This window comes from Scomber scombrus, chromosome 8 (genome assembly GCF_963691925.1).
Source record: "Scomber scombrus chromosome 8, fScoSco1.1, whole genome shotgun sequence".
In the NCBI taxonomy this organism is placed as follows: domain Eukaryota; kingdom Metazoa; phylum Chordata; class Actinopteri; order Scombriformes; family Scombridae; genus Scomber; species Scomber scombrus.
This window is the reverse complement of record NC_084977.1, coordinates 12,120,384-12,148,296: the sequence shown is the minus strand read 5'-3', so window position 1 is coordinate 12,148,296 and position 27,913 is coordinate 12,120,384. Positions and strand designations below refer to the sequence as shown.

At 39.7% G+C, this 27,913-nt stretch overlaps 1 protein-coding gene across 7 annotated transcripts; it reads left to right on the top strand.

Annotated features, from left to right (window-relative positions):
• The first annotated feature begins 689 nt into the window (after positions 1-689).
• Positions 690-27,913, top strand: tcf3b (transcription factor 3b). Of its 7 annotated transcripts, none has more exons than XM_062423561.1 (21): positions 690-1,317; positions 4,320-4,416; positions 6,503-6,575; positions 11,817-11,890; positions 12,547-12,619; positions 13,150-13,190; positions 13,411-13,543; positions 13,962-14,008; positions 18,443-18,542; positions 18,637-18,737; positions 19,123-19,216; positions 19,354-19,412; positions 20,155-20,230; positions 20,756-20,817; positions 21,044-21,241; positions 22,029-22,137; positions 22,423-22,567; positions 22,868-22,921; positions 23,616-23,848; positions 23,967-24,118; positions 24,320-27,913. In XM_062423561.1, exons 2-20 carry the CDS (start codon positions 4,342-4,344, stop codon positions 24,110-24,112), a joined length of 1,893 nt encoding a protein of 630 aa, XP_062279545.1. In that variant the 5' UTR covers positions 690-1,317; positions 4,320-4,341; the 3' UTR covers positions 24,113-24,118; positions 24,320-27,913. The 7 variants fall into 7 exon arrangements, with proteins under 7 accessions (XP_062279545.1, XP_062279541.1, XP_062279542.1 ...); XM_062423557.1 differs by having other exon boundaries at positions 691-1,317; positions 19,093-19,216; positions 22,026-22,137; XM_062423558.1 differs by having other exon boundaries at positions 691-1,317; positions 12,544-12,619; positions 19,093-19,216.

Below are 27,913 nucleotides of genomic sequence, written 5' to 3'. Positions count from 1 at the left end.
AACTGAGTATCTTTAGGTTTTGAACTGTGGTCTGGATAAAACAAGCAATTTGAATATTGATTCTGCTAACTTATTATCACACTGCTTTCTGATATATTAAATACAAAGAACAATTAATTAATTGATTAATTGACAACAATAATTGTTAGTTTTAAGCCTAGTGGAATTAATGTTACACGACTACAGGGATTAATCATTTTATTAGTTTATTGAGCTGAGCAAAATGTTAGTTTTTGTTTGTACACGTTTGATTTAATTTTAACTACATGTGCTTGAAAGTGTGTAAAAAACACACTGTCTTAAACAGGACTCCTTCATAACAACCCATAGATTAGAAAAATATATAACAGTCTAGTCTATGTCATACAACTGTAGGCTATTCATATAGACAAAATAATGCTAATTCTAGCATTAGCATCAATAAAAAGACAAAATCTTACAGTAATAATTTAAATCATAGGTTGTTCTTGTAATTAAAACAGAATATCTAAGGCCATCTACTCTGTTTTTAAAGAAGAAGAGGACACAGCAACCACATAAATAAAATGATGTCAGCGGGCATATTGGAGCCCCCCTCAGCCAGCCTCCCTCAGCACACAGGGAAAGTGAGCGTCAAGAAGAAGGCGGGCACAAACCGTGTTTCAAATCGTTCAGTGGCTGATGTCGCTGTCAATCAACCCTCCGCGTCCTCACATTGGCTGAGCTCATTCGCATTTATCGTGCCATCTCGCCAAGCTGCTGCTGTGTAATCGCAGGTAACTTTCTTATGATAGCCTTCCGCCGGACGACCTAGAGCTCGTAGCGCTCCTGCATTTTGAGGATTGCAGACAGAGCAGATTAAATCCAGCCATGGGAAAGGGATTTTCCGTCGTTTCGGTTTTCGAAAGACGTTGAAATAGTATTTTTTCTCTCGGCGAGAACAAACCGTCTCTCAAAGGCGTTTGAAATCGGACACCGCTGGCGTTGAGGCCCTCACTTTTGTGCGGAGTGATACGTTGTTGCGTCTGACAATGTGGACGGAGGTGGTGAAGATGTCTACGAGAAGAATGAAATCATCTCAGTTGTAACAACAAAAAAGGAAGACGCGAGATTAGTAACTATAACAGACTTGTTTGCACACAGACTTTGTTACATTGAAGCAAACACGTGGGCGCTGTGTGAAAAAGCAGGCTTTACCGGGACAAAAGGAAGACATCTACGGTGCTCCAATGCGTTTCATGCACTGAGGTCGAAATTCTCTTGAAGTTTTATGTTTTTCCCCTTGCGAGTCTCAGCTTTTCTTTTTACTGTTGGATATCAGACACTTGGAGAGGAGAGGTAAAAAAACACCTTCTTTCACTTCATGTTTCGGGGGAAGTTGCATGAACTCGACGGGTTTCCATTGACACCTATTTTGACGCCTGCAATTTTCGAAAAGTTTTCGGGAATGTGTGGTTAAAGCGGGGGGATGTAAGTTTTTTGTCTGCTTTGAGGTGGCGAGCCAAGTGTGTGATGGTCTCCGCATCGACCACGGAGAGGAGGAAATTAACTCCTTTGTTCTGCTAAAAGACCCCACTAACGTTATATGTTAGTGCCGCTGCCAAAACAAGCCTCATTTTGTTTTTCCACCGTGTGTGTGTATGTCTCCTGCCACTTGCAATAGGCTAGTATCTGGAAATATGAAATCTTTGTTATGTAATGTTGGTGAGCATTTTAGCTAAACTTTATGTTTGTGGGCCTACATGTATTTTCCATAGGGCTAGAAACAAACTTTCCATAAATCCCCCTTTGGTAGCCCTTTAAACATTCCTTTATGGAAGTGTCTGGCCACCAGCTAGACTTTATTTTATTGCACATTTGGCAGGAAATTCCTCCTGCTCCCACCCCCACCGTCTCCCTCTCACTCAACTCCCTCATAATGCACGACTTGAACCCTAATATGTGGAAGAAAGAGCTCAGTATTTGTTGCATGAAGTTTTTTTGGGGGGGCTTTGCTCTTTATTTTCCGGGGTTCAGGGCTGTTGCACTTGTTTTTGCACGTTGTTTGTTTTTTTCTCTTGGCAATACACAATTGGACATGATTGGTGTTTTTTTTGTCGTGGTTTTTTTTTTTTTTTGATAGTCATTAAAGGGTGATGTTAACATAGTTCAAAATAAATAGTGAATGGGTTTAGTTGTCAGCAGTAGCTTGGTTCTGGATGTGGCCTAGCGGAGATGATCAAATAATGTACAGCCTACATCCTGTGTTGCCATAGATGTTTAATGTCATTGTTATAAACTGTTTGACCCATTGTAATAATACTAGTATTAATGTTTCTGGGCACATGATTTACGCCAGTTTCTTCCCGGCAGTATTTGAATCAACAGTTGAATGTGCCTTTTCAGTGGCCGCCCTTGTTGTTCCTGTGGTGGATAGCTTTGCCATAAACAAAATGTAATAGCAATTTACTTTCATTTCATTGTAACATTTGTTGAGATTAATAACTAAAACACATGTACCAACACATGTGTATTTAATTGTGCATTTAAATTACAAAACAGAAACTAGTGTCAACACATGCAATCTTTTGAAGTAATTATATGTTTGTTAGACTTAATTTGGTCCATTATTATGTTTGAAAGCCACTGGTCAAAAACTGAGATGGGCACCTACATTTGTTTGCTCTCATTAAACATCAAGTTTTTTTGGTGTAAAGCATCTGTTTGGCTCAGTGGTGTGTTTCACTGGAGGTGCAGGCTCTTTTGTGGAGAATGACCTGCCTTCTCTGCCTTGTGTGGGGTGACAAAGACCCCTAATCTGCTTGCTTCAAATATTGATCCACTAGTAGCTGAAGATGCCATTTTGTTACATTAAGCCCCTCCATGTGCTTTTACTCCATTCACTCAGTGGTTCAATAATATTTGAAAATGTAAAGTTTGTTATTTTTCAGTTGTCTGCATGACCCGTTTTGTCTTTCATTGGCCATCTTATCCAAAAGTTTGGAAAGGCAATGACAGACATGTTTCTAGCCTATTTACACTTGGGGCTATGTGTTGTGTGTGTGTGTTCACTTCCTTTCCTTGTCTCAAGGTTACATTAGTTCCACTCGCCTGAGTTCACTACACTTGGACAGTACTGTTTGTCTCCCCTGAAGTGACTTGTGTTATATTCATACATGTAGAAAATTATTTATTACATGTTTATTTAGCTTTTTAATGGCTCTAAATTTCTATTTGTATTTCCTGACATACGTTTAAATCTTCTCAGTCTCCTTAGTTCACATTTCACAACTTGCATTTCCTCCAAGTCATCCATCTTTTTTTTGTTGTTGTTTTTTGATTGCATCAATTTATGCTAGTGCTGTATTACAAAGAGGCTGTAAAAGCACACCACCTGTTGGTGTCCAAGTGCCTCTATTCCTCCACTCTCTCCCCTTACCACTACTTCCCTGTGAGCTTTGCAGAGCCACCGTTCAGCATCAGAGAGCGGCCTCGGGCTTGCGTTGGAATGCAAAACAGAGTAAATCCAGTATTCATGCCCACTGTGTCATTTGACAAGGTTCTTTCTGAGTTGACATATGGTAATTTGGTAATGACGTGTTTGCATACAGTCATTAGCTCTGCCTTTCACCCCTATTTCCTTGGGCTAACAATGGTCCCAATTATGTCTGTAATTGTAAATGTATTACATTCTCTTTTATGTAGCAATGATCGACATATGGTTGTGTTATTTGCCAGGGTTGCGTAAAATGAAAGACAATTTTTAAAGTGATTACTTGGTAATGATTTGACTAAAGGCAGCATATTCATCATTTCATGGCAGTGTCTCTTCCACTGCTTAGATGGGAAGGCACTGTCTGAAAAATTAGAAATTCAAAGTAGACCTGCCTAAAAAGTGAATAGTTTTAAGTAAACTGATGTTGTCTGTTTTCCCTCATTGGTCCATTTTTCAGCGTGGTGATAATTTGAGCTTTATGTTTGGCCTGCAGAATCTCAATAGACAAACACTGATTTTCATATTTGAACTTCTCAAATGTACAAGATGTTTGCTTTGCATCTGGATTTATATTTTAATATTGAACCCAATATTTGAATTACAAATACAAATTTGATTTCGGAGGCAATAAGAAATGTGATTTCTTAAAAGGAAAAATGCTGACATTTGTATCTTCTGGGCTACCTGCAAGTTTCTAATATAAACCATCTCACACAGGTTCAGATAAGGGGTGTGATATAGCACAGTTAGAGTAGTTTGAATCATGCATTACCATCATTCTCCCTGTTTTTTAAGAGCTACATGTAACTTCTCTTTGTGCTTGCTAGTGCCATTAAAATCCTGTATCTGCAAATTTCTCTCATAGGGTTTATTAGAGACTGAAGGGTATGAACGAACAGCAGCAAAGAATGGCTGCAGTGGGAACTGACAAGGAACTCAACGACCTCCTGGATTTCAGTGCGGTAAGAGAGTGGGAGAGCAGTCTGGGTGGTTCTGGGTGGCAGTGGTAGGTGGGTGGCATTGGGATGAAGAGAGTGCGATACAGGTTTGGGTGCCAGTAGGAAGAGGGGAGCTGGAGGTCTCAGTGAGAGAAGTGGGCGAAAAGGGGGTGGGGAAAGAAACTCGGGAAGCTAAATTTCTCAAATTCTGCAACAGAAATTTGTTTTTTTAAACATTAAGTTGTGTCAGCTGGAGATATTTTCATTCATTCTCGACAGGGCAGAGGTAGTGCTGATTACATCAAAGCATGGCAAGTAAAATACTGCTGTGCCTCAGGGTGACTGGAGAAAGTGAATTCAGGCTTTAAATATAGGTTACTCAATTATGTAGGTGATGCAGAGATACAGCAACAAGAAGTGGATCCTTACTACAATAAACAAGCATCCACACAAAATGTTACAAAACCATAGATGGTAAATCAACGAATGCAGGAAATCATTTTGGTGGAAGAACCAGAGTACCAAATTTCCTCTGTTTGTCTTGTTAACAGAAGGGGAAATGCTGTGATATGAATGAAGTAGGCTGTGCATACAGCATTTTTTTTCTGGGGATGTATTTTTGTCGTTTTTTTTAGTCTTTTTAAGAAGACATTTTCACAGAGATGCTTTCAGAGGTATTCTCTAGACATTATCTACAAAGTGGATGCAGGTATTCGCTTCAGCTTTTATTTACCTGTGTTTCATTTTGCTGTGAAGCCTTTGTTGAGCTTTACGCTGACATAAACATCTCATAGGCCCAATGGAGCTGTCTTAGTCTTTTTTTCTTCTTCTCCTAAACAAACTGTATAACCAGTAAGGCTAAATTGTCGGCTCTGGGTAATTATTATATATGGGGCACAAAAGGTAATTCCTAACAGTGACTCCTAATGAATATTTGTCAGCTAACTTAATGTCGCGTGACATTTCTTTTGAAAAACTATAGCTGATTAATGCGGAAGTGTTAACATCACTGTAAGAGTCATTGACTTTTTATGAGCTGTAACACTGGGGGACTACAGGACTGCCTGTTTTATTTTTTTTTAGTGATATTTAAAAACACATCGTTGGCCATAAATATTGTTGGTGGAGCTCCATTAAAACGACTTGCAGGATGCCGTGAACTGCCCATAAAAGAAAAACACTCCTTGTTGTGAAGGGGGCTTGTGGGAGGTTCTCATTAGGACAGTTGGGTTTGTGATAGAAACGCTCAGATTGATCAGCTGCCAATTTGTATCAGCAGATGTTCCGTCTAAATATGACATTGATAATTGGGTGAGAAACTGTTGAACATTGTGCAAACAAATATCCTCCTCTTTGTTTATTTGCTGGCTAGTCATTCAAATTGGATGCTGAATAAAGCAAAACTTAACATGTTTGAGATCTCTGCAACCAAATGTAACAGAAACGTTAACGGTGTCCCAAATCGGTCGTTTGACTGCGCAGACCTATCTTATGTAGCAAAAAACAAGGAAAAAACCCCCCCGACAAAACTTCATCTGAGGTGATGGCAGATTGTGTTACATGTCCTACTTACCAAAAGGATTGGTTTGTTCAGAAGAGTTTGACCACGTCATTGAAAGATGCCACATAGCAAAATATGTAGACCACACCATAGCCTGATGGTGGAGCCCACAATGGCTCAGAGAGAAAACCCTGACCTCATCAGAGTGTTTCAAAAGTGAAAGTTGATGCTACTGTCTTTAAATGGAGAGATGATTGAGAGGTATCCTTTTGGAAATACTGCTCATTTATACTGGCAAAGCTTTTGTTTCTGTATTATTTGTTGTAATAATGGATAGATTTAATATTTTTGAAGAATCCTTTATTCCTCATAACCTGATAACAAGTTTTTACAGGAAGTTGTCTCGTCAATGGTGGAGTTATGTTTTTGAAATAGCTTATCTCATTTTAGACTGATTGGGAAAACTGAAATACCATGAGGTAAAAGAAAACACACATAACAACTAAACGACAAGTGTGTGTGATGTCATTTATTAGTGGAAATAGGATGTGTGAAGTGTGCCATCCTTTGCTTTGTTAGTTACGGTATCTTTCCTCCTTTGTCTTGTAGATGTTCGCGCCTCCAGTAGCCAACGGGAAGAACAGGACAATGACACTCGCCAGCAGTCAGTTCAGTGGATCAGGTAAGCCTTTAAGCTCAATGCACAAACATACTAAATATGAAAGTGGGGATACATATTGAAAATGTTTGTTTATGTATTGTTTTGTTGATGTTAACTTACCCACTTTATAATTTTTCAATTTAACTAAGACATTCATGTGGCTGCTTGTGTGTTTTTGCAATGCTGCAATATCATAATTTTATTAAGACCTATGATTTTTAGCAGTCAGATTAATTACAAAAATGTACTACAAATCAAAATGTCTTTTAATTATACAGCTAACAGTAAAGATAAGGTACACACACACACACACACACACACACACACACACACACATACACATATATATCTATATCACCATAAACATTTACCTGTATAACCTTAGTGGTATTTACTGCAGCAGATAGTTTCTATTTGCGAAGCGTTTTGAGATCTCCTCTATCACCTTATTAGGAACAGGGGACATGAATTTCATTTGTGGTGCTCACAGCTTTAAAAATATACATATGAAAGATTTTATAAACAACATCCAGGTTACTCTGGATAATCCACAGGCTTTGTTTTGAACACTTTTCATTATATCAAAGGAGGAAGGTGATCTCTTTTTGTCCTGGGTTGTTCCTGTGTTTGTCGATTGTAGTATTTGTGGTGTTGTTGAGTAATGTTTTAATTATTCATCAGAACTATAAGTTCTGATTAGCAACGTCCCTGTTTGTGGCGGTCCACAGATTCTTATTCATACAGATAAAACATCTATCTACACTACAGTTTGTGATCCTCGGTTACAATGACACTTCATAAAGAAAATGAACTGTAGCTTGAATCTTACCAGACACAGGATATTCTCTGTATGAAGAATTAAAACTCTGTGCAGATTTAATTTGTCTAAAGGAGCTCAATGTAAACATCTGTTTGATCAGTTGTTGTTTTTTTAAAACTTTCATTTCCTTCAATAGTCTTTATTTCTCCATTTTAAAGTGCAAACTAGCAGCCAGTTAACCCCCTCAAGCACCTGAAGTCTTTAAGTGAGCTTTTCTCTCTTCCTGAATGTTATTAGTAAGTCGTGTTACTTTCGTTCCTTTGTCACCCTGCCAACCTGGCGTGTGAAATCGAGTCACACTCCCCAGTGTTCCCCAGAGTGAGAACTTGGCCACTGAGGAACAAAGGCAAAAAAGGGGGCTTATGGACTTGAAACGACTCCCCCACCCTGAAGTGTAAAACACTCCTCCCCCAACACGGCACAGGGCTCTTACCCCCACTGATCTGCAGGAAATGGCTTGAGTCCGAGACAATGTCCCTCACCCCCAGCTCACAGCCTCTTAAACTAGCCCAGCATGCAGTGAGTGGCCAGAGTGGAAGAGAGAGCTTGTTGAATAGAGGGATCATCCCGAGGAAGGCAGGATTCTGTTTGTTTCTATTACAGCAGGCAATTACTAAGCAGTGAGGAGTTAATTCCTTTCCCCCCTCCTCATGTCCTAAAGTGTGGCCCTTAGTCATTGACACCCATTTTAATGTGATACTTCAAGCTGTCACATTGAACTTTGGGAGATCTGCAGGTACCCTCTAATAGTATGTGAGAGTCAAAATGTTAACATCTTTAAAGACTTTCTCCTAGAATAGTTTCATGTTAGAAGACACACAGTACAATGGATACTGTCTGTCTATATAGGGGGGAAATTTGGAAGCTTAAAGTGGGCGTACATGAATTTTTTAAATGTTATGGCTGCATATGTCACCAGGACACCCCCCACCATTATGAAACTCGACCCAAAAGATTGCTTGTTATTCCAAAATGCTGCATGGCTACAGGCCAGGAAACCTATTTATTATAGAAATGATGACCATTAAAGAACAATGTCCATCTATGACGTCACTTAGGCGGCTTGTATATTCAGGGAACCAGCAGCGCGGGAACGGCAGCGAGCTGCCTAGTGGCCCACCAGACCACCTCTATTCATCAACACAAAAGTACTCAGAGGGGTGCTAATTGCATTAGGCGTCCTTCTCCCTTCCTCAGTGGCCAGAGTGTGTGTGTGTGTGTGTGGGGAAGGGTGTGTCAGGGAGAGGAAAGAGGAGAGGATTGGCAAGAAGTGTGGGATGTTTGAAAGTAGGGGAGTCAGAGTGTGACGGTGTGTGGTGGGAGCTGGCCAAGCCCACAAGCCTTCAGGCAGGCGTCCCCTCTGTCACCTCTGCAGCTGCTGGCAACGTCTCCATCCCCCTTCACACACAAATACACGGGACTCGACAGGCTTGCTTCCTTTAGATCACAACAAACAACACTGTGAATTCACACATGTGCTCTCCTCGGTGGCTAGCTTACTAGCTATGTTTTTGACTTTTGCACTCTGGGTTGTATACCTGCACACGCCTGCAGTATTATGTTTTCTTACCACTAAGAATGAAGAAATCTCAAAGGAGAGTGGCTTCCTTCTTCAACTAAATTAGATGTTTGCAGAGCCTGCAGCCGTGAGAAGGCTTTGTGGCTCAGAAAATAAATATTTTTCTGGGCTCTGGTTGTGAGTCAGTATTTGTCTTGCCATGTGACTTTGACTGGAAGTACATTCTCACTAGCCATGCCAAAATCTGGATGGATGCTATATATGTCCAGAGAACTTGATTTCATGCCAGCCCTACATCTTTAAAAATCATTTGTACATGCTTAATTAATGAAGAATTCAGGTTTCGGATACTCTTGTTATTTACCGATTGAGTTGTCAATATCAATTGACTGTTAAAAAGTTAAACAAGTGACGTCACTTTTTGGCTCTTTATTTAACTTTGCTAAGAAACATTAAGCCAAGATCAAGACTGACATTAACCCTGTGTGAAGAATCGCAGCCCTTTCATTCATTTTAACACAGCATGTGTTAGCATTGCTACATACAGAAAGCATCACACTGACCATATGAGCGATCGTAGCTATTTAAAAGAAATCAAGAAGATAACTGTGGTGTGAGTGTTTTTTTTGTTTCTTTGTTTTTGTAATCTTAGTTTGTGTGGGACAGTAACACAATGAGGCAACTGTAAAAATAAAAAGCCTGCGAGTGAAATAAGTAATAAGTAAATGGCAGGTTTGTGTCTGTCCTTTTTTTTTTTATTTAATTGAGAATGCAGATTTTGAAGTGTTCAGAACCAACTTTTTAAGTCACAGGGGACACGTTTATTTTAAAAAGGAAGTGCTTAAAATATTTTTATTGGCCAAAATAATTGATTTAGGAATACATCGCTGACCCAATTTATATAATATGTATCTTAATCAAATAACGAGACCAACATAGCAACATACCCTGCATCCAAATACTAATCTTAGATGTTCAAATATGTGTAGCCTCAACTATTTTCTCAGCCAATAATGTTTTTAATTATTATATGTATTCTAATAAATTTTAATTATTTTTATTTCAAGCTTTGCCTTCTATTCTAAAGACTACTTTGCATTATCCTGTTTATTTTGATTGCCTGTGGTGACAGTCATTCAGATATTGCACATGACAAGAGATTAACAACAATAGAAAGATCTCTCTTCTGGCATAGTCGGGCTCTCCTAGGCTGGCTGAGCGTCAGTGTCACCTCAGCAGCTCTCCACCTTGTTTTAATTGCCTCTGAGTTAATTACTCCAGTAAGTGTGAAACAATGTTGTCAGACTTCTCCTGCACAGCAATGCTTTCACTCTGTCCTCTGCACCCCCGCTGGCCAAAAGGAGGCTTCATAGGCAAATGAGTGGTGTATTGAAAATAGCTGCGAAGATAATGAAGTCACTCTCTTAACTTTACTTGTTGCATCTTTTCAGAGCAGGTTATTGTTAACATAATATGTAATTAAGTGGGTAACCTACTATGATTGTTATGCATGTACACTCCAAAACATTTAGGAGTAATTAATTTTTGGTTTAAACTAGAATATCTTGAAGTGGAAGAATGAAGGTGTTTGAGTTAAACATTGATTCATTACTGGGGTTGATGCAGACTCGGTCATTGTTGATTGTCCGTCCTCCTAAAGTGGATTTTTATCTTTTCTAATTTGGTATTCCCTCGCCTGCTGCTGAGCTTTGGCTGAAGTGTCTTCATACAGAGTCTGTCATCGATATTTAGCAGTGAGCCCGTCACCAGTGTCCTGTGCCATTGGACATGGTTGTCGGTGGTGCAGTACTTTATTAGTGCTGTGGCCTTTCAGCAGGGCCGATCTGATAGTGAGCGAGGCTGATCTTTTGAGGTCCCCTCTCCCTCCTGCTCGCCTGATTCTCCATGCCACTGGCATCAGCTCCATAGATCACGGCTGTCGCAGCGTGTGTAGGTGCTTGCACCGCTCTGTTAGTCTCATCACTCATTCTCACTCGTCAGCCAGGCTGCTGATCTCGCCCAGACCCCTCTCACTCTGCCTTCTCTCTCTCTCTCTCTCTCTCTCTCTCTCTCTCTCTCGCTCTCTTGCTCTCTCTCTCTTGCTCTCTCTCTCTCTCTCTTGCTTTCTCACACACATTTTTTTAATTAGGCAAAAATCAAAGACGAAATATGAATATTCATAAGGAAACCACATTAATATGCACAATTATGCAAATCAGCATGCAATTAAGCCTTGTGTCTCCAGAGAGCCTGGATAGCATTAGTGCATAAGACAGGGAGAAGGGGATGATGGGGGTATTTTGGAGTTTTCTGCTCCACCAGTCTTTTGGCTGTGTTTTTCCTTTGTGCCACACATCAGTTCTTTCTTTACCTAAAATACAGCGGTTCATGTTTTGACTTTGTGTTTGTTTTTGTCTGGTTTTTTTTTTTTTTTAATGTGTTATATGTATCTATCTGATTGAGTAGAATTTAAATGTGGTTTAGATGACGTTTTATCCTCTTGGATTACATTAGGGATGTAAATGGTTAATTCTGCTGTTCAGTGACCGTAATGAACACTAATGGCTACACTGAGCAGCATTTCCTATAGTTTTTTTCTGAAATGTTTAACATTGCACTGCTTTTTGCATGCGACAGCAGCGTGTTTGATCAATAGTGATGTTCTCTCTTGGCTTGTGCAAGCCCATTGTGGCCACTTAACGACATTGGATGTTCAGAGTAGGACATGGTGACAGGTTCCCTCGATATTATTCCAGCATCAAGGCGTTTCCACATATCTGCAGTGACACGTAGAGTAATAATAATGTACTCTCATTCGGGGATTACTAACAGTCTTCACAGCATTTGTCCAAACTGCTTTTATTCCTTTATCTGTTACTCAGAATAACTCCACCTGTCAATCTTAACAATATGTCTTTTTCAGCACTAGATGAGCGCAGCGGCTCTGGGTCCTGGGCCTCGGCAGAACAGAACAGCCCCTCTTTCAGCCAAGGACGGGTAAGATCTAAGTACACATACTCTCTGTTGTCATACACAATTTTAAGTTTGGAGATCTTAAGCATTAAAAACCGATGCCACAATATTGTTACACACACATTCAGTTAATCACTTTGCCATAGATGAACACACACACACCCCCTCTCCCCCAACAACCCCAACAGCTTAGTGCTTTTTCATGCCTTGTGCCATGTTTGATTTGAAGTGGTAGTTTTACTTTCTACCTAATAACCTTGGCTCAGAAACCTGAATTGGCAAGCTCTCTGGTAGCCCAGAACCTCTGTGGAAGCCCACCGGTAATTGCATCTTCACATCCGCCGTAACTGTCTTGGCACAACTCTGTGTAAATACAAGGAACAGGGGGTGAAATAGATGCAGCAGGCTTTGATTACCACAAGTTGATAATTAAGAAAGTCGGTTTGAATCCCCCGAGCTGATGCAGATTTTTTTGGCATGATTCCTGTTAGTTAGACAGAAAAGCACAGGGAGGGTAACCGCTAGCCTTATAGGTGTGCTAGCAGGATGGGGATGGCCTTGAAGAGTGGTTATTATTTAGGTTTGGGAGTATTTTTGTTTTGTTAGTAAGTTAGAGCCTCCATGTTCTTTCTAAACATTTTCATTCATTCATTCGTTTGTTTTTGTGTGTGTTCCAGCAGGGCTATGGAGAAGGATCCCACTACAGTGAGCATGAAGGCTTGTCCTCTCCGTTCATTAGTTCAGGGATCGCAGGTATGTTCCTTTTTTGGCTTTCATTAAATAATTGGGATAATAAATGTGATGAGAAATGGCTTGATAACATGTTTGAGCACTTTAATGAGTGGATAAAATTAGTAAATCTACCTCTTAGCGCCAGGGGGGGATCTTTCCTTGTCATTCCCCAATTATAAACTTATTAGATTGATAATGGCCGATTCTGCATACTTTGTTATTACCACAAAATTGTTTACTGGTTGGCAAAATGTGCATGTGTGTATATGTATGCGAGCGAGTGTGTGTGTGTGTGTGTGGCTGTGTTGATTCGTTGAGTGTTGGGGATGTTAGGGCACTGAAGCAGAAACCTTCCCTAGGGTTTTGTCTGGCAGGCGGCTTTATGCAGCTTAGCGTACTGAAAAAGGGGAGGGCATCTCTGGACTTCTTGTACTTTTAAAAAAACCCACTTTTTCATTTGTTTTAGCACAAACCATTGCCTCTTACATGTGTATACAGCTCAGGGTTTCACTTGCATTTAATATTCAAACAATCATCATTTCATCTTGCAGGTAAAAATGAGAGACCACCATACCCTCCCTTTCCAAGCCAGGTATGTTGCCATTAGGCATATTTCTTGCATTTCACTGTATGGTCATATGTGAGTGAGAGAAAAATGTATTTATAAAGGAAGCCTCATTTTCTCACTTCTCTTTTCATGTTAAACACTTTGAATCAACGGTCTTCATTTCCTTGTAGAGAAGCAGTTTGTGCTGTGCTTTCCACGCCCTTTTATGTATTATTAGTAAAACCATGTCTCTGTCTTCTCCTAGTCTGGTTTTCTGCCAAGTGAAATAGCGATGCCCAGCCCAGATGCCATGTCCCCCTCTGGCCTGAAGTCTGGCTCCCAGTTTTACCCATCATACCCCAACAACCCCAGGAGAAGGCCGCCTGATGGAGGCATAGGTAAGATTGGTTTGTTTTTTTGGTCATTCCCCTTTCTATGTGCCTTTGTTTTATTCATTTCTTTGTTCTTTTCATTTCATTTCTTATTTTTGTGTAATCTTTTCTGTTCAATTGTTTATACCATGTACAATCATTGTTTTTTTGGTAGTATTTTTTTCTGCTTTTGAAAAATCAGTTCAGAACAACTCCATGTACAGATGAATGCACAGCAACATTTCATTCACACTGACAGACATGCACACACATGCTGCATTGTGTTCTGTCTTTTCTGTTCTGCAGTTAAAATTGGAGCGGGCACATGAAGATACTGTACCTGAACTGACATAACATTTGCAAATCTGTCATTGCCAAGTCCTTATTTGTGTTTTTGTCTCTCTTTTCACCTTTCTCTCAATGTCTCCTGCCTGCCTGAACATAGACACCCAGCCAAAGAAGATTCGGAAACCCCCTGGCCTGCCGTCCTCGGTGAGAGCTTATTTCTGCTCGCCTTTACAGCTCACAGCTAGTCCTTTCTCTCTCTCTCTTTCACTCTATCTCTCTCTCTCTCTCTCTCTCTCTCTCTCTCTCTCTCTCTCTCTCTCTCTCTCTCTCTCTCTCTCTCTCTCTCTTTTTCTCTTTACTACACACACTAGCTCCATGTTGACGCTCACACATACACTGCTTTCCCCACTCTGCTTGAGCAGCTCTGTGACAGACAGGGGTAAAGACCCTCAGTGAGCTGACAGTCAGGCAACTCAGGCCCCAATAAACATCATCACTGTGGTTGTCTCCACACTACACTCAAGTGGTGTTCAGGGTCTGGTTGTCATGTAGACGTGCAATTTTATAGGATTTTGAGATACTTTGTCAAGTCTGGTAAATTTCCTTCTGTGGCCCAATTTGAATTATGTTCTGTAGGAATGTCGGGGAATGAAGGTACAGATGTTGAAGGTAGTTGTGTTGTTGTGTAGGTTGTGTTTAATTTCCATTATGGATTCAGATTAAATTTGGTAAATAAAATACCTGAATCTACCAATTTCTTACTGAATCATTTATCTCCTTCCTTTTTTTTTTATAGCAACGAACAGTGTACAAACCATTCAGAACATTGTTGGGCTATAAAGCAAATATGTAATCTTGCTGGAAAAAGTTTCACTTCTTTGATTGTCAGTTTTAGTTCCTAAATATTGAGATATCTGTAACTTCTGTTCCTTACAATTACAGAGAGCCAAACCTAAATAGCTTTCAATTTATTATGTGGATTTAATAATGGATTCAACAGAGGCCTATCAAACCCCCAAGCAGTATAAAGTGTCATATAGTGCTTTGATTTACTGAACCAAGTGTCACATTTTGTCAGTGGGCCCAGAATTCCCAGCAGCTGATGTAGCTTGTGTGTGGATGATGGCAACCGCACATAGCTGGAAACACGAGTCACGTTTACATGTTTGAATATATACTGATTGAATCTCACTGTTAAAGTGACATGACACATTTTTTTTCATCAGGTTGCAGTTGCCCACTTCATTCCCTTTTTATAGATCATTTCCATTGGCAAAAGTTGAGCCTTGTGTGGTGATTTCCAGCCAGTCCTTCCACTTTCAGCTACTGTGAAGCATAAATGACTCAGAGGTCGTTTGCTCAGTTTGAATACCACATAACATTTTCAACACAACAGAAGCTCAACTTAATATTTTATTCTTCGCTATTTCTGTGATGGCCCTGAATTGCTGCATTGCTCTTTTAATATAAGTCGGAAGGACCTTACTTGATAGTTGCTGGTGTTACTGTTGCTATTAAAGCCCAGTCTTGTTGCTTGAGATGCCACTGGATCATCAAGATGAAATATTATCATTGCACAAACATTTTCTGTAACTGAGTCCTTACACTATTATAGTTCTCAGATGACAGGAGTCACCTCATTGACAAACTGGATAATGGAGTATTTGCATCTCCACACTTCTGTGTTTCAATACGGCACCTTGTGGCAGTACAGTAGCAGCGTTGTTTTTTGTTGTAACAAAAAAAAAAAAAAAAAAAAATATATATATATATATATATAATGTTTAGTGGGTGAAATACCTGCACATTAGTGCTGTGTTTGCCTACTAGATGTCATCATCTTAATAAATCTTGCACAAATTTTGATGACAAAATTCAAATGAAAATGTTCATGCCTATGACTGTTTTATCAACACGTGGATGAAGTAAATTCAAAGGCTTTATATGGTTGACTAAATCCAAATTGCAGAGCCATGGATGCGTAATCTGGCAGGAGTTGAAGTCAAGCGTAAATAGTGTTGCTTTCTGACTATCTCTGTTTGAGATAAAGTTGCTACAGATGCAACCAACCAATGTAGCTGACTGCACTGATTAGTCGAGTGCATATCAGATTGTCTGATAGTCAGCATAGGAGGCAGATCAGAACTAGACCTGGTGAACTCACTATGTAGCCTGCTCCTTGATTTCTTGCTAGTTTAAGAAATTAAGACAATCTGGGTTTTTCTTTCATCTGACGCCGTTGCTTTCCTCCACCTGTGGGTGCTGGCGTGTTGAAATAGCTGCTGAAACCTCAGCATGTAGACACACTTTGCCTCGGTGGCTACGGCACAGAGATTGAGTGTGAACACTCGGTCTGGCCGAGGCCCCCACTTTTTCGCTGTCTGAACCTCAGTCATTTCCCGCAGTGTGAACGATGGCTGCGTGGTTTTAGTGCGAATGATGAGATGTCTGTGTGTGAACCCCCCTCCCCCATTTCACCCAGCCCTCCGCCTACACTTCACCACATGATGGCCTGGGTGGGCCTCCCCCTGTGAGTGACCCAGTTGTGAGGCATGGTGCTTGCGAGGCCTCTTAGCCCCGTGTCTGAGCCCAGATTAATGACTGCCGATGATGATCCTGTGGTCTTTCCTCCCTCTCACACTCCCCTCCCTTCCTGCTTCTCTTCACCACCCCTTCGATATCCTTTTTTTCCTCTTTATCTACTTTTATTACTTGTATGTTGTAAAGTAGTGAGGACTGTCACTGTAGTCCATTTTTTATTCGAACTCAAGCCGCCTGCCTCTGTAACCTGCTGATACCTGTACAAAGATCCTTTCCCTGACCCTGTGAACCTTCACCTCCTCTCATCTACAACAATCTAACACGGAGGAACTTATCTTCTGCCCCCTAGTTGTCCAGTAGACTAACCACAAAAACCCTTGTGGTTGAATAAAGCGCTTTGAGGTTAGTTTGATGTTAATCTTCATCTACTCCCCACCCCTTTCCACAACCCATGTTTTTCTAGTGTAGAGACCTTTACACGGTCATAACCTGAATTACATTAAACCCCTATTAGTTGAGGATTTTACCCTAGAAATCCCCTTTCTTCCTGAGAATACAATTATCCAGCAGCACCAGTCATTGTGTAGTTCTCTGTTCCCTACTAGAGCAGCAGGATTCACTCGACATTGTTCCCCGTGAAAGAACAACTCAAAGCCTATTGTTAAATGAAGCCATCTCCGTCATGTTTTCCCCTGAATTAACCGTGATCATTTTAAATCCCCTGTTTCCTTCACACTCCCCTGGCCATATCAAGCTTTGTTTAAGTCATTTAGATTACCTTCTCCTGTCCCCCCTCAACACCCCTTATCTCTCTACCCATTTCATAAATCATCAGGGCCTTCATTTTTTCCCCTCAATCCTCCCCCTTGCCCCTTTACCACCCCCTACCCACTGCAATCTCTCTCTCTCTCTCTCTCTCTCTTCTCTCTCTCTCTCTCTCTCTCTCTCTCTCTCTCTCTCTCTCTCTCTCTCTCTCTCTCTCTCTCTCTCTATCTCTCTCTCTCTCTCTCTCTCTCTCTCTCTCTCTCTCTCTCACACTGACTGGATCCCAGCCCCCATCTCTCTCCCTCTCTTCGCTCCCTCTCCTCAGCCCAGCTGCCTGTGGAGTTGGATGTGGTCCAGGAACAGGCAGATGGCTCTGTAATTAGAAGTGCATCTCTCCATTCCCTTTCCACTTCTCCCTGTTAAATCAAATTACAGAAAAAATCCCTTCCCTGGATTAGCATTCTTTGCAGCATAGCCTCCATTCTCTTTCTCTCTTCCTCTATCCACCATGTACTACAGAGGAGGAGAGAAAAAGACGGACTGAGTGGTGGGGGAAACGGAGGGCTTCTCATGCCTGTCTTCAGTCTGTTGCTTTTGAGCGCAGGGATTGTGTTTAGACCCAGCATCCATTTTTGTTAGTAATATGTGGAAATGATGCATAATTGAACCCTTTAAGTGCTAATGTTAAAATTTTCATCACAGTTGTTGATTTTCATCTTTCCTACAATCCAATCCTCCCATAGAATGTGATAGTGCTGATTTGAGTGTGTGTGTGTGTGTGTGTGTGTGTGTGTGTGTGTGTGTGTGTGTGTGTGTGTGTGTGTGTGTGTGTGTGTGTGTGTGTGTGTGTGTGTGTGTGTGTGTGTGTGTGTGTGTGTGTGTGTGTGTGTGTGTGTGTGTGTGTGTGTGTGTGTGTGTGTGTGTTGAATGCGCGGTATGTGTGCGAGCTGATACTGAGTGTGTTATTGGGAGGGGCTGCAGGCCAGGCAGTGCGATGTCACTGGGGTCCTGGGAGCTAGAGGAAGTGCTCACTGTGCACTGGGAATCAAGCCGTCGCTGTGCCCAGCATGCCATGGCCGCTGTGTTCTCCTCCACAGGCTAGGAGCCGGCCTGCCTCCACTGCCTGCAGACTCACTCTTGCCATCTTGTGGCCACTTGAAGCTAGTGTTTTAAAATGGTTTTCAACAGCAAGTATAGGGTGGATCAATATCTCTGTATGGACATGTTTCATCTCACGTGCGTGCTTTTATTCAGAGTAGATCACTTTTTATCCAGAATCATAAAATATCTAGCCACCCATGTTCTCTGCTCATTGTCTGCCTGTTTGTTTAGGTGTATGCTTCCACATCCGGTGACGAATATGCCAGGGACAATGGAGGATATCCTGGTGGTAAGCCTGGAGCCGTCTACCCTGGCTCTTTCTACATGCAAGGTAAATTTCACACAACATCACTGGAATGATTTTGTCCTATAATCCTTTTGGTAAGCTGTATTCATATTTGAAAATGTGTCTCCACTTTTCTCAGAAGACCCCTGGTCATCTTCTGGCTACTCTGCCATGCTGAGTAACTCTCCTCACATTGGACAGCCAGGCTCCTTCTCAGCAATTAACCCACAGGACAGGATGGTGGGTAGAACTCACAGCATCAGCCCCATTTTTTACATTTTGATTCATCCTTTTTTCTGTTTCATATTTAAGCTTTGCTTTCTTCAAATGGGTCACATGTTTTATTGTTGCTATTAGTTATTTATGTTAACTTTTCATCTTCATGCTTTTTAAAGTTTTCAGTTGTTAAATAAAACCACTCGCATCAGATAAATTGCTTTCATTAAACCCTAACCCATTAACACATATTACATATGTTGCCTAATTAAACCTAAATCTTCCTTCATCAAGCTGAATTCATGTGTTTTATTAGCTTGCAGTATTTTCTATGAGGTGTGTTTGTGCCTTATTATGCTGCTTGTATCTTTTCCTCCAGAAGCGTCATCCCCTGCCTCTGTCCCCACAGAACTATCCTCTGCATGGCAGCGAAGTCAACGGCTTCCACTCAGCCCCCACCACCTACAGCCACACACCTGCCATCAACGGAGATGGCATCATGGGTAACAAACTGCACTTATTACACAAATATCTTGGTAGCCTTTGTTACTGACTCAACTTCTATGGTCATTTGATATTTTTTTACTTTCAAAAATAAATTAACGGGTCATCTGACTCACATTATTTTCTTTTTCTGCAGCCAACCGAGGCACCACAGCTGGTAGTTCAGGAGATGAAATTGGGAAGGCTCTTGCCTCAGTGAGTTGTTGTTTTTTTAAATTAGTGCTGGACAATAAAATAATTATGACAATCTTCCCGAGGACTTGTTTTTCACTGACAAAGTGAAAAACTGTAAAAATGACCAATTGTTGTGAAGAAAGAGCAAACAAACAAACAAAAGATAGTGATATTGATTAAAATGTTCCATCAGTGGTTAAGCATTTTTCGATTATTTATGATCTGATACAAAACAGATGAATGCCTTTTGTGAAATATGCTTAAAATAAAGACGAAACAGTGAAATTGAAGATTCTAATAATTGTTGTACAGCATACTGTGTTGTATTTTATAGATGTGGGAATATGTAATCGGTTGTAAACTGTGCAAAGAAAACAAACAATCCATTTTGTGGCAGATTAGTGCAAAAAATGTTCAGTTGATGACAGAAACATTACATTTGGCTAGTAAGATTTATTTGTTCCGTCTGAATAATCATGAATTCATTATTACCCACTCATTACTCATTTAATTGGCTGAATTCTTTGACTCTACTAGCAAACAAAATATTATATAATACTGAACACGACAGATTCATGACACATATTGTATGATATACAAAATATTATTTGATATAAATCATGTTCTGCCATATTGCCCAGTGCTAGTTTTAACTCAATTGACTAGACTAGGCTTTGACTAAATTTAATTTAAATATATGTTACATATTCTCAAGGTGCGTCTAGCAGTAATAATATTGAGGTTTTTTGATAAATTCTTTCAGATTTACCCATCGGACCACAACAGTAATAACTTCTCCTCAGCTCCGTCTACTCCTGGGTCTCCTCAGGGTATTGCAGGTAAAGTACAATTATCTCAGAAAGAGAATGGGAGAGTCAAACTGTATATGAAAAGTCACAAATGTTAAGGCTTGAACCTGTTATCTGGAAGTTCCATTCAAACCATTGTGTGTCATCTTAAACACTAGTATGAAAACAATCAGTAATTTCCAAAAAATTATTTATTCTTTAAAACACTCAAGTTATCATGTGACTCACATTAGTTTGATTCTATCATACTTCGATTTGTCAACGTAAAAAGTTTCAGTAGTTCTACCCTCTGCTTTGAACTCAGTCATGCAACCACAAATATGGATAATATTTAAATTTCAGCCACATAATACGTACATGTGTCAAATTTATTGAACTTTTTTTTATTAAGTTTGATTTCAACCTTATTTTTGGCATGAAAAAATGAATCAGTTGAAATTGTTGGAGCAAAAATGATTCCTTTGTATGTTTCATGCTCATTGTAGAAATGTTTCTGCAGCTCCATCTGGTGTAAAGTTAAGAATTACCACTTTATTGTCATATTTCTCTCTGCAGGAGCTCAGTCTCAGTGGCAAAGACCAACCACACCCAGCTATGAAGGGCAACCACATGCTCTGGTATGTTAAAACATCTCTCAGCTACATTAAAGTTTAACTGTACTAGAAGTTGCCCAAACTAATACGGAATATTTTTATAGCCGTTGTATACTGGTGCTAAGTTTGTGCTCTATCAATTTTGTAAAATAATTTCTTCAAATAATATTTTCTAAAATGTATTTTGAGTTTTTTTACAATTTTGTTCATCTTATTGATGTCTAAGCTCACGTTTCTTGTATTAATATAGCAAAGTAAACTGGAGGACCGTTTGGAGGAAGCAATCCATGTACTGCGCAGTCATGCTGTGGGCCAAGGCCCTGGTTTAGAGGGTGCCCACTCTGACATGCACAGCCTGCTGTCTTCAGTACACAACGGGGGCCTCGGAGCCCTTTCTCCAGCTTTCCCAAATGCTAGCCTTGCCCTCAGCAACAGACATCCTGCTATGGTGAGTCACTTACTTCGCTCAAACTGTTTTCATTTGTGTGCGTTCGAAAGAAACTTGAACTTGTGGTGGTGATTCACAACAACAGGGAGCAAACAAGGTGGATCATTTTAGGTATATTTTATCCCATAATATTGACAATTACGTGTAAGCAGCTCTGGATTGTGCTGTCACAGAGGACATTCAGGATAGGGGAAGCATGTTCAATACTGAAGATACTGTGAGTGTCAAGATTTACATAAAACTGCTATATGTTTGTACCATAGCTTACAAGAACCATAACATGCAATACACTTTACTTTATTAAATATGTAACTCTGAGATTTGGGCTGACCTTGATTTCATTTTTTTTATTTTATGATGTACAACAAATTCCCTTTTTGAAAAAAAAAAGTTTTCTATTCTTATAAGCATGAAATATTGAAGAAAGGAGTAAAAAATCATTTAAAAATCACATTTGAGAGTTGATTTTTATGAAGAAAAAATGTAGATGGCACTCATTTGTGCCATCTACTGGCGAAATATCAAATTGCAAGAAAGAATAAATTGTACTTTGTTGCATAATTTCATTGGGGTAAGTTGTGCTGGTTTACACAGCAGTAATGAATGCATTACATTAAGAAGCTGCATCATAAAGTTTATAATTTACACATTCAGCTGCAAACATGTACTACTTCAGTGTTTGTAGCTACCCTACGTTTGGGGATCCTCTGTGGTCTGTATTAAAATGATGTAGTTGTGCTGTGTCTGTCCTTGGGAGATTCACATCATTCTTCTCGTTCATCAGCAGGGAGGGAAACACGAGGAGCCCACAGGTCTTCCTCCCAGTAGCACTCTTCTGCACGGTCATCACGCATCTGGACCCACACCATCAGCCGGCCAACCAGAAGGCTTTACCAGTGAGTTTTTTTTGTTTTTTTTACTGTGAGCATGTCAATTCTTGTTCAGTATGTTGCATTATAGCAAGTCTTTAACGTTGTGGAATCATGACAGCATCTGGATGTTGAAATCATGGAATTGTTTTTGTTCTGATGTTTTGGTACATATACACTGATGTTTATTTGAACAGTTTTAGAAGATCTCTGCTTAACTTTATTAGTTTCCCCACATTATCACTTGCATCACATCCTTTCCTCAGAGAGGTTTCAGTGCCTTAGAATATAATCCTATGTGTTTATCCGTAGGTCTCCCTGGTGGTATGGCTCGTTCCACACACTCCTCCAGCAGCTCAGACATCAAAAGAGAAGACAAAGAGGATGATGAAAACACATCTGTTGGGGACAAGTCAGATGATGAAAAGAAGGAATCAAAGGCGGCACGCATTCGAAGGTAAAGTGGTCTTCATTACTCTGTTTCCTAGTCTTTGTACTCTGGATTTGTGTTTTTAACCAGAAACTTTATAAAACTGTCTTATCATGCTGTTACATTCAAGTGCAAACTATTTCATCCCACAAAGGTGGAAAATGTCTTGTCACAATTACAAAGTATGTGAATGAGTCACTTTTAAAAGACAATGTAATTCATCTTAGTTGCCTCCTCTTTCTTGTGTGTCCCACTGCTATCCCGGGCTATGTTAGGTGTTTAACAATGTTGAAACCCCCCTCCCTCCCTTTAATGTCACGTTTTCAGAAAGGAGGCGTTGACCCTCCAGATGATCTCTAGCCTTTCAGACCCAAAAGATGAGTAAGTCTCTCCAAATGAGAATCAATTTTTTGTGCTTTGCAGGCTCTTGCTAGACATCACTCAAAGCATGTGTACAAAGAGCTGCTGTCTAAAATCCGATTTTTGATTGGTTTAATCATTGTGATCTTCTGAACTTTAATATCCATCACCGACTTTAACTGACTCTGTACATACATTGTAATGCATATGTGGGGATTTTTTACATTGACAGGGGAGTGTATTTTGGTTCCTAAATGATTATAAAAGAGAGTAAACAAAACAGCACAGTATAAACACATTTAAAAAGGTGCAGAACAAAACTACAGCTTATTATACCTTCCCTTCTTAAAATACACTATTTATTTGGAATTAAGTCAAGGTAACAATGCGCACAATGTGTACTATACTATTAAAAGTGAATGTGTCCAACTTTTGTGGGATAAAACATATGAAATGGGAGATGCTGCTTCTTGGATCAAGTTGTTACCATATTCATTTTTATACAGTATTGATTTATTTGTTCACACTTAATTTTTTACTGCATCCACTAGGTACAAAGTACAACTGTGGGTGTACAGTCCCTGTTAAAGTTTAAACTACTGATGCTAAACTTGAAGCTGCAAAATAGTAGTCATAGGGATAAGCTTGAAAACTTGTTTGTTTTGAAATCTTTAACTGCTCACGATCTCATCACATCATTTCCATTTGCTAATAGTCTTGAAGAAGATGACGAGGACCTTCCTCCCGAGGTGAAGATGGAGCGTGAGAGAGAACGGCGAGTGGCTAACAATGCCCGCGAGCGTCTCAGAGTACGAGACATCAACGAGGCATTTAAGGAGCTTGGGAGGATGTGCCAGCTGCACCTAAGCCATGACAAACCTCAGACCAAACTTCTCATACTGCACCAAGCTGTCAATGTCATCCTCAATTTAGAACAACAAGTCAGAGGTCAGTCTGCAAACAGCATATTACAGATGAGAAGCACAGTTTTATTTAGCTCTGTTAAACACAGTATATGTCTTCATACTGAGGAGTCATGTTTCCCTTTTTCTCGTTTCTCTGTTAGAGCGCAACCTTAACCCCAAGGCAGCATGTTTAAAACGTCGTGAGGAGGAGAAGGTGTCTGGGGTGGTGGGTGAAGCCCCCATGCAGCTCTCAGGAGGCCATCCTAGTATGGGAGGAGATGGCCACAATCCAGTTGGCCACATGTAACACCAGGTTGGTCTTTTGATTGGCTACTGAAGTAAGGATTTAAGTTTATAATCCTTAATATGTTAGAGGAACCTGTTACACGCAGTTATGTTTTTTAACATTGAGTGCACTGGTTTATAGAAATAAATATTATCCTCAGTATTTTGTTGATGTCTGTATTATCTGGGAAGGCTGCTTTGTAATGTTGGTGGTCCTTCATTTTTACAGATCTGGTGGTGTTTCCTTGGCTGTCAGAGGATGTGGCCTTAACAGATTTCTTCCACCCATTATTCTCAGTGTGTGTGTATATGTGGACATGTCTGTGTATTGTCCGTTCAAGTTTCAAGATGCACATTCACACACTCGTACACACATGCATACTGCCAAAACTGACACAGCCTGTTTGTCGCACTCCCAATCATGACTACAAGCTCAAATGTGAAGAACTTTTTTTAGTTTTTGCTTTGTTTTATACATGTAAGATTTTTTTTTCCTTTCTTTCTTTTTGGTTTCCACAAGACGATGGAACGCCAGAGAACTATTTTGTCCTGCCACAAATTGGGACTTCACACACTGCCGAGAGGTGCTCTGGTGAAAGAAAGGAGACCTAAACAAACACAAATTGAATCATGGATTTGTGCCTAATTGTTACATGTTTTCTATTTGACATTTAAGCAAATTGCTTTACATGTGAGGAACATTTATTGTGAGGGATTGCTTATGTGTATGAGCAATTATTTTTAATGTATGTCATTCCCAGCGTGATGGTACAGTCTTACATATGTTATGTAACCAAGCCCATAGTTGAAGTTGAATTGTCTAAATTCACTGACTTTTCTTTGATCTTACCAGCAAATGTTTAGGCAGCGTGGTGGAAAGGTCACAAGAAGAAAGGTCAAAGTTTGGACAGTTCAAACGCAGCTTATGTGAGAGACGGGAATTCTGACCTAGAGACAGTCTCCTTATGACTGAGGCCCGGTCTCATCCCACAAGGCATCTGGAGACTTGGAATCGAAGACTCCTTCCTTGAAGGTTATGAATTATCCAAGTGGTAGAATCTGTCGACTACAAAACTGTTCTTCCTCTTTTTTTGACCACAAATTCTAGCGTTTCTCCAGAAATCCCTTGTAATAGGTTCAGGTTTTTGTTCTGCTTTAGGTACTAAAGCAGGCATGGACAAGACAAAGCACAGTTGTATAGGTTTAGGTTGGAACTGAAGTGTTGACCTGTATGTGGTGCATTTCAGTCCCTGAAAGTCTTGTATAAAAGCCATTTGACACCTCTTAAGTGATCAGCACCACTTAGTGCTGTTACTCACTTGAAATGGTTTACTGACAATGCCAGCAGACAATACAGCTCAAGATTTATTTTTTTTCCCCCCCTTCTGTAAAAGACAAAAAGGTCTGGGTTCCTTTTGATGGAGGGATCTCATCAGTCCGCAGTTGTTGAAGCAGACAAGCCTCTGTGTAACGAAGGCTTTCTTTTCCTAAACGAGCATTCCCACTGAATTACAGCCCCTCACCTTCCTCCTGAGTAAGTGTACTCTCACGTTTCTTACGGAGAGAAGTGTGATGTGTAAATTCACTTCATACATTACTCTGATATGTTTCATTTTTCAAAATTAAATATATATAAAAATATATATTTTTTGTTAGTCTATACATTGTAGATTTTTTACATAAATGGCAATATTAGTTTGAAGTTTAGAGTGTATTGTAGATGAGCTGAATAAGGGGATATTTGACATTTAAATGAAATTGTAAAAAAAAAAGAAAAAAAGAATTCAAAATTGAAAGGGGACGGCAGAGGAAAAGGGTCAACAGATGATAAATGAAAAATGTTGAAAGCGTTTGTGTATCCTTTTTATTCCAGTTGTAGTTAAAAAGGCGTATCATCAGCTATCCAGATGAATTCTTTCTTTCCATTTGGGGGTATGTGGGCGGAGTTTGCGCCACAGTCCTCTTGAAGTGTTCTTACTTCAGCAGTGAGGCACCAAGGACAAATGTGGGAAGGGATTTTTGTCTCTAACAGTGATTATGCAACTGGTTTTTGAATGTAGCTACCATACAAATGTGGATCGCCTTCATTTTCAAAGTTGTGTTCCTGGGTTTTGTCAGTACAGTTCAATAGTTTTCACCTTTTTTTTTTTTTTTTTTCCCTTTCCTCGTAATGTCTGTCCTCAACCAAGTGGCTCTGAGTGTGCAGCTCACTTCTTAGTATCCTGCACATTTATTTGGAGGCAGATGCTGGTATTTGGGTGTAAGGTAATAGATAATATGGAGAACAAAACAGTGTTATTGTGATGTTATTCCCATGTCATGTCATGTTGTGAATGGTTTTTACCAACATGTAATCACAAATGGGAGGTAGAGCATTTTGTGTGTTTAATTTCTACAAAAAGAGATGAAGAAAAAGACCTATACAAATCAATAGTGTGGCCTTTTCATTCTCAAGACTTAAGATGTCATGATGGGAGAGTGATACCTTATCAGTGCCTGAACTTGTATTTTCATTTAAGACAGTTTTACTTTGTGAACCATATCATTTCATTAATCATGGAGATTAAAGAGGTACTTGTTCATTCCCCCACCCTCCCTTCTCCTAATGCTTTTTTCAATTTTCAGGAAGAAGTTTAAATCGTATAAAGAGATTTTCTTTCAGTGTATCTAGTTAAATAAATAAATGTTACGTAGATCTTGTTTAGTTTTTATTCCTTTTTTTTCTAATTATTCAACTGGATTATATTGTCCAAACTGCTGTTTTAGTTAAGGTCATGGGTCCAGGTCATTCTTTCTATCTGCCCTATATTGCTAAATCACCTGACATAACGGGGTTCAAGAGATGCTGCTTTTGGCTCGGATTGTCCGCTTTTGATGCACATTAACATGTCAGTGTATGTGTTGCTTCAGTTTCAATGTAGGGAGTGAGTTTTATTTTCCGTAGTAGCTGGAGCCTCTAATGAAGTGTTTTCTGTATATCAGAGTGCACACCCTCTGCTGCAGTGACTTTCAGTATATTTAGTCCACAGTGACAATTTTCACCTCTGACCTTTTACTCTTCCAGCTCTTTGGTGGCATTGACAGTGACTTTTTGAGAGAAGTTCTTATCACTTTTTTCAAAAAGTTGTATTTGAAGTTTTTTTTTTTTTTGTTTTTTTTTAAATTGTTATTACAAGATCAATAAGTGTACTGAATATTGCTGATTTGTTCCAAGGGAAAATCTGACTTGATGTCATTCAGTATTCTGTGAACATCCCATTTACAAGCTATATATTCAAATTATTTGTTTGGGGGGTAAGACCTTGTTTCTTGACACAAATTTTGACAAAGACACAGTTTTAAAAATCTGCAGAAAAGCAACCCCGACCACCACAGGAGCGCGTAATGTTAACAGAAAATTACAATTTTATGATGGAAAGTGTTCAGTTGACGGGCTTGGACTTGTTTTTTTTTTGGTATAAGAAAGCAGTAATAAAAACTTGCTTTCAACAATTTTGTCATATCTTTGTTGAACACAGAAGGGGGAAGATTATTGAGTGTTAAATACATTCACAGGTACAGAGCCTGACATCTTGGAGTGAGGACACAGCTGACTCTTGCAGGGTCCTCAGAGTGCCTCACTCACTCCCTCTCTCTCTTCTCTCTCTCCTTTTTTTATTATATATATATATATATATAAATATATATAGTTGAGAACTGTCCTGTATATAACAGTAATGTAGCAATAAATGTGCCATTTTTAATAACAGATTATACCTTTTCCAATGTCTGGCTTTTGAATATTGTATACATAAAAAGGAAAATAAAGGAAAACATTGTAATA